We start from the raw sequence: 6,000 nt of genomic DNA, 5'->3' as shown, positions 1-6,000 counted from the left end.
TCTTGGTGAAAGACAAAAGACAGAGAAGGAACTATTTTTTTACCTTAGGTATAATGTGTCAAAAGGAAAATTACAGAGAAAAACTTTCATTTAATTTTACTGAATCAAGTATCACCTGCAATCAAATGTATCTGACATCAAGCCTGCTAGATGGCTTTTGCAGGGCCCATCCTACTTTTCCAAACAAAGCCAATGGACACAAGAGGCTGGAGGTCAAACAGTCTGGCTGTAGGAAGCCTGCATTCACAAGATTATTCACTTGAATGCAGAAATACTTGGGGAAAGGTGAGGAGCTCTTGACACTCCTAGGGGATGGAGGAACTTGGCACATTCATGCATGGAGCACAAGCCCTGATTTAGTAAACTTACATTTACAAAGTAGCAAACAACTTCCTCACCAAAGCTGCCAAGCAATAACTAATAATTTTACACTGAAAATTAAATGCTTCAAGGTTAATTAAAACAATGTGCAAGAATAAATGTTTATTTTTCACAGTGAAGGAAAAGCTACCTTATTTTCCTACAAGGATCTCTGTCCCAGAGGCCACGTTTAACTTTAAGAGGGTGTTAATTTGGAGATGGCAGTATTTCATATAAACATTCAGCATGGAAATGCAGATGATACTTTGCTACTGTGAGTATTAAAGAGGAGCTGCAAGAAGAGATGGAATAAGAGCTCAGGTGACATTCAGCATCCATAAATGCTAAGTTATTCAGGAAACAGTTCTGTCTTCATACAAGCTATGATGAACTCTGAGCTGAACCTTACAACTGAGGAAGGAGATCTAGAGTAGTCGTTTTACTACCAATATTAATACCAATAAATAATCTGTCATAAAGCAAGTCCAATGCTAAAAATGCTTGCAAATAGCACAGAGAATAAAATGGACATCATCATTATGACAACCACTAAAGTCACATTTTGCCTGCATCTTGAACACTAGCACAAATCTGGTTGCATCTTAGTAAAAACACTGTAGAGCTGGAAAAAACAGATTAATATGACAAGGCCAATTAAAATACACGAGACAGATCCTTTAAATGAGACTAGGGGCTCTCTTGGGAAAAGAAAAGTCGGAGAAATGATGCCAAATATGCAAAATCATATGGGACATGGAAACAATATGAGCAGGGAATGGTTCCTCACCATTTCTCTCATACAAAAAATAGGTGATAGTGAATGAATACAGCTGGTTCACAACAGAAAAGGAAGCATTTCTTCACTCAATGCATCATTAACTGCATAAAACCTTGTGAAAAGAATAAGTAGATATTGACAATTTAAATGGATTAAAACACAGGTCATGAAAAAATACAAAGACACCACCTCTGGCTTAGAAAGCCTCTAACTAACAAATTGCTGGGACATCAGCTGGGGGAGTGGTCACTAGTGCTGGCCTGACTTTAAACCCCTTCCTAGGTATCTTCTATTTGTTATTGCAAAAGGCAGTCTTTGGGCTTTGGTCTAGCACAGCATGGTAGTCCTTACATCTTTGTCTTTATTCCTTCCTCACTACCTCCTCAGAGCAGAAATGGTTCAATAGCACTGACAGCTCAGGAGATCTTGTCACCCACCTTGTGCACAAGGCTCAGTGAGGACAGTAGGACAAAGAGCCAAACAACAGCACATGGGAGATGGTGAAGGGGCTGGAATCTGGGGGCTGGCAATCCTCTGGTTTGGAAGCATTAAAATTTCTTCCCACTGAGTAGGTTGGGGGAGAGGCTCCAGACTCACTGGCTATCTTAGGATTGACCAAAGGTCAAAAAGGAGCACTTCAGAAGTTTCTAGAAGTGACTTGGGTAAATGTGGCTTGGAGGGATGCTACTTATCTCCCTGTAAGAGGTTAGGCTTGGTCAACTGAAACTAGGAGGGGCTTAGGTCTGCAGATGAAGAAGGTTTAACATTTAAGTGTTTGAAAGAAAAAACAGACATTAAAATGTGTCTCTCTGCACCTAAAATTAAAATTTCATTTTCTTCAGACAGTCTCTCCCTCCCTGTAAGATTCTATACTTCAGCCTTTAAGTTCTTCATGGGTACAAAAAGCTGAGGATTGACACTTTGGACTCAAACCCAACCTGGATGGTACCCCTGCACTGCAGAGCAACCAGAGGTCTAGAAGAAGCAGACAAAAAGTCTCGTAGGAAAGGGATGAGAAGAACGCTGAAAAGGTGAATTTTTAATTTAAAAGGTGCTTTCTGAAATCTGAGAGCTTTTCCCTTATATAAAAGGAAAGTAAAGTGACTAAAAAAATACAGGAAACTTTCTCCACTGTCTGAGATACTGTACAATGTCACAAGGCTTTCATGTTGCAATTTTTAAAGCTGTACTTCCAGTGAAACCTAAATGTAAATTTCTTTTTAATGTACACTGAAAATGCCATGTACTAGCAGAAGCTATTCAACTGTTGTATAAAGCTATACATTTATCCTGCCCTTTGATGTAGCAACAGTTACTACCTGCAATTCAATGGGCTATGAGTAAGGAGGAAAAAATATCCAATATACCAGCAGGAGATATTTCTTGAATGCCAACCTACTTTATCAATTAATATATTTAACATACAAATACTGGACTATTTGCAGTCTCACAAATAAAATAAGGAATTTAAATTCTGAAACTGCTTTGCAGCATTTTGAACCTGGAGCCTGCAGTATTTTTAAGAAATGACCATGCTGTGCCTTGCAGCAGACTACAGCCCACTAACACTGAGAGGACAGACTGTTAAATAAGCATCTACATAATTCTTCACAATATACAGTGCCACAATGCATTTGCTTAAAAACAAATACTTGTTTGCAGTGAAACATTTTAACAAATCACAGAACTCAGCAGCAAAGTAGTTAAACATTTATGATTTGATTTTATCTCAGCTTGGAATGTCGCTGGAGTGTCCCACTTCTAACAACTGTTTGCTAAGTTAAGGCTTCAGTGTTTACACAGTGCTGAATGAAGCAGCCTGGTCACCAGATGTGAAAGCTTCCTTAGACTACAGCTTTCAATCAGATCACGGTCCTAATGGTCCCTGCTCCAACCTTCTTCCTCAGGACGTCCACCAGCCTTTCCAACCTGAGAGGGGGCAGGGGAGAGGGAGAGGAGAGAAAAAAAAAAGGAAGCTAATGTTAGGAATGTTCTGGCTGAAAGAGACAGTGTTTGCACTGAACCAAGCTGTCCTGGTGGTGGTCACGCTCAGAAACAAAGCACTACTGTAAAAGACAGACATTAAGGGAAAATGCAGACAACTTGTGAAAAACTTTTTAACCTACAAACCAACCCATCTGCAGTCAGTGATATATATCAACTCACTTTTCCTTTGTAGTGCATGAAGTATCTGAGGTCCCTGTATGGAATTAACACAAAACTCTGTGCAGCAGTCCTGTGCTACATATACACTTTGGTGTAAGCAGAACAATTAATTTTTGCACTTTTAAAAATATGAGCTGTCCATGGCTCTTGTTAAATATAGCACTTAGCTATTGTTTCCCCTTAAAAATATCTTGTTCCTTATCCAACAGATACTTTTACTATTCAGTGGATAAATTTATGTCTGATGTGTTTTATGCAAAAACTTTTTCAAAATACTCAACAAGTCAAATTTCTGAGGATGTGGATGATGACATTTTGAAGGTGGCCTGCATGATTCTCGTGTAAATACAACTATAGAAAAATTAACAGTCTAAATAAGTAGGACAGAGAGCTGCCCAATCCTCTTAGTTTTAAGGCACAGGCACTATAAACATGTTCAGAATCTCACTGGCTTAATTTGATCTTTCTTTTGTTAAAGTATGTAGACAAATGTAAAGAACTAAATTTGTCCATCATTTTGCACCTACACACATTTATCTTCAGCATTCCAAAAAATCATGCATTCAAGCTATTTCTTCAATTTGTCTGTATTTTATGGCATTCTTCAATGAGGGCTCTCCCACAAATAAACTATCTGTATAAAAGCAGACACTGTGTGCAGAACACTTTCAGAGTCATGTGCAGAATATTATACACACAGCTTCCACAATGGATAAGCAGAGCTGCAGGCTCAAATAGCTGTATTCATTGTTACAAAGTTGACCATATTTTTCTTATCTTGGAAGACAATAAAAAAATATTATACAACACGAGAAATGCAGATAGGAAATAAAAATAACACAACTTTATCAAAATTGCAAAATGCATTTTATCTCATGAATGCATTAGTAATTTCAGTGCACGTAAACTAGTCAACATGGACTCATTGCCACAAGTCATGACTAATGTGCTTGGTATGTATTGAAACTCTCTTGTTTTCCAGGAACCACCAAGCACGATGAAGCTACACCTTTCATTGTACTCACCAGGTGACTTAATTCCTGAAATGAGATTAAGAATTCACCACCCAAATGTAATCATCAGACACCACGAAAAGTATGTGGAAAGTTCAGCTCATTCTAGCTGTTCCACAGGGACTCTGAGGGATGAATGCACAGGTTTAAAACTGCTGCTTAGGTATTCCTCTCCCTTCAGTTTTCCAATTGTCACTTCTCCTTCTTAACCAACTAGTGCATCTTCCCCTGGTTTTGTAAAATAACATCTCCTGCACTTTGTCTCTGCAGAGGCAGCACCCAAACAGCCATAACTCAGTGCTGTCAGCCCATGCAAGTATAAAGTCAGGGATTTCACAAGTTATTTGCTCCTGGAAGTTTTCTCACATGGATACATCAATGTTTTCTGAGTTCTAAGAATTTTAACTGAGTTACTGATAGGTCACAGTTTTGTCAGCCTCTCTTATTGGGCAGTTTCCCTGTTACATCTGTTGTCAGTGCATGTGCAATTTCAGAAATCAATGGCAGATTAGTTCTCTTTCAATAGCATGTGTATTCAGAAGCACAGCAGCTTTCTCAGCCATTTTAACTCTTGCTGGAGGTCTCTTTCACACTAGCACCCTCTCTAATGTACTTCAGAGACATTAAAGCACTGGAGAAACATTTCAAACTGTTTGGACAAACAGAAGGTTTGGGCTGAAAATTGTTTTTCTGGGAGACAGCATAAAACCTGTAAAATCTGAGATCATGGCTTATTTAAATCACTGTTCAGTTAAAAAAAATATTGTGTGGCTTATACAAGGCCGAGGGGGGGTGGGGATGACCTCAGTAATTGAGGCTCCTTTTGGGGAAACACAAGCTAGATGTCACAGCTTGCACACTGTCCCACAACTGGGCTTAGATGTGCACCACTCTGTGACCAAGCAAAGGCACTGCACACCAGAGCAGAACAAGTTTGAAGAGAAATACCACTGGGATGAAAGTAGCTGTCTTCTGTTTAACCTTGAAACTGTCAGGCTTCATTGAAAATAATGAGGCTTGACAATCATAGTTTCTGCTTTTCAAATGAATGATGACTGAAATCATCAAAATGAGGTATTCCTCACCAAATACAAACCATGCAGAGCTTATTTGCCTTTTGTTTCAGTCATATGTGGATTTGCAAATTTATTTTTCCTTTATTGGAAGGAAAAAAGGTAGCAGTGGATTAAGATATTGTACCTTTGAAAGAGATTTAAGCAACAATGTAAAAGAGAAATTTTAACAGCTATTTATAAGGTAAAATATCAGAGGGCAAAATTTACCCCTCCACAGACACAAGACCCAATATACCACTGAAATCCCACTTAAGCCTACAAAATAATGCTATGCACTGAATCAGTGCTTAATAACTCCTGATACAGGCCTCAGGGGGCTTTTTGGAATGGTAATCCTGGACTCTTTGTTCACCAAGGGCCCAACTCTGTCATCCCAACTCACACTCAGCAACATTTTCTTTGTGAGTAATAAACAGAAGGCAGCTGGGAAGGCCACTGGTGGCAGTGAGGTGCTACCTGCCAGGGTGAGGTGGCAGATAAGGCTGGGTGCCCAGCCCAGTGGGATACTGGAGACTGAGCACTTCAATGTGGAAAACTGCTCCAGCAGTTTGTGACCTCAGGATCAAAGGGAACTTAAACAGAAGAATGGAAGGTGCTAGAAACTAGT

General features: G+C 39.2%; 1 protein-coding gene and 1 long non-coding RNA gene across 2 annotated transcripts in view; one reads left to right on the top strand and one right to left on the bottom strand.

Annotated features, from left to right (window-relative positions):
- Positions 1–2,081: 2,081 nt before the first annotated feature.
- LOC130253779 (uncharacterized) lies at positions 2,082–4,962 on the top strand. Its single transcript, XR_008840612.1, has 2 exons — positions 2,082–2,169; positions 4,287–4,962. It is a non-coding gene; the product is annotated as an uncharacterized LOC130253779 (long non-coding RNA).
- Positions 2,158–6,000, bottom strand: part of MIPOL1 (mirror-image polydactyly 1) — a 178,138-nt gene continuing 174,295 nt past the window's right edge. The window contains exon 13 of the mRNA XM_056492662.1: positions 2,158–3,067. Coding sequence (XP_056348637.1) covers positions 3,001–3,067 — 67 coding nt within the window. The 3' untranslated portion in view covers positions 2,158–3,000. The remainder of the gene's footprint in view (positions 3,068–6,000) is intronic.

The sequence above is a fragment of the Oenanthe melanoleuca genome, chromosome 5 (genome assembly GCF_029582105.1).
Source record: "Oenanthe melanoleuca isolate GR-GAL-2019-014 chromosome 5, OMel1.0, whole genome shotgun sequence".
Classification (NCBI taxonomy): domain Eukaryota; kingdom Metazoa; phylum Chordata; class Aves; order Passeriformes; family Muscicapidae; genus Oenanthe; species Oenanthe melanoleuca.
This window is presented reverse-complemented; position numbering and strand designations above follow the sequence as displayed.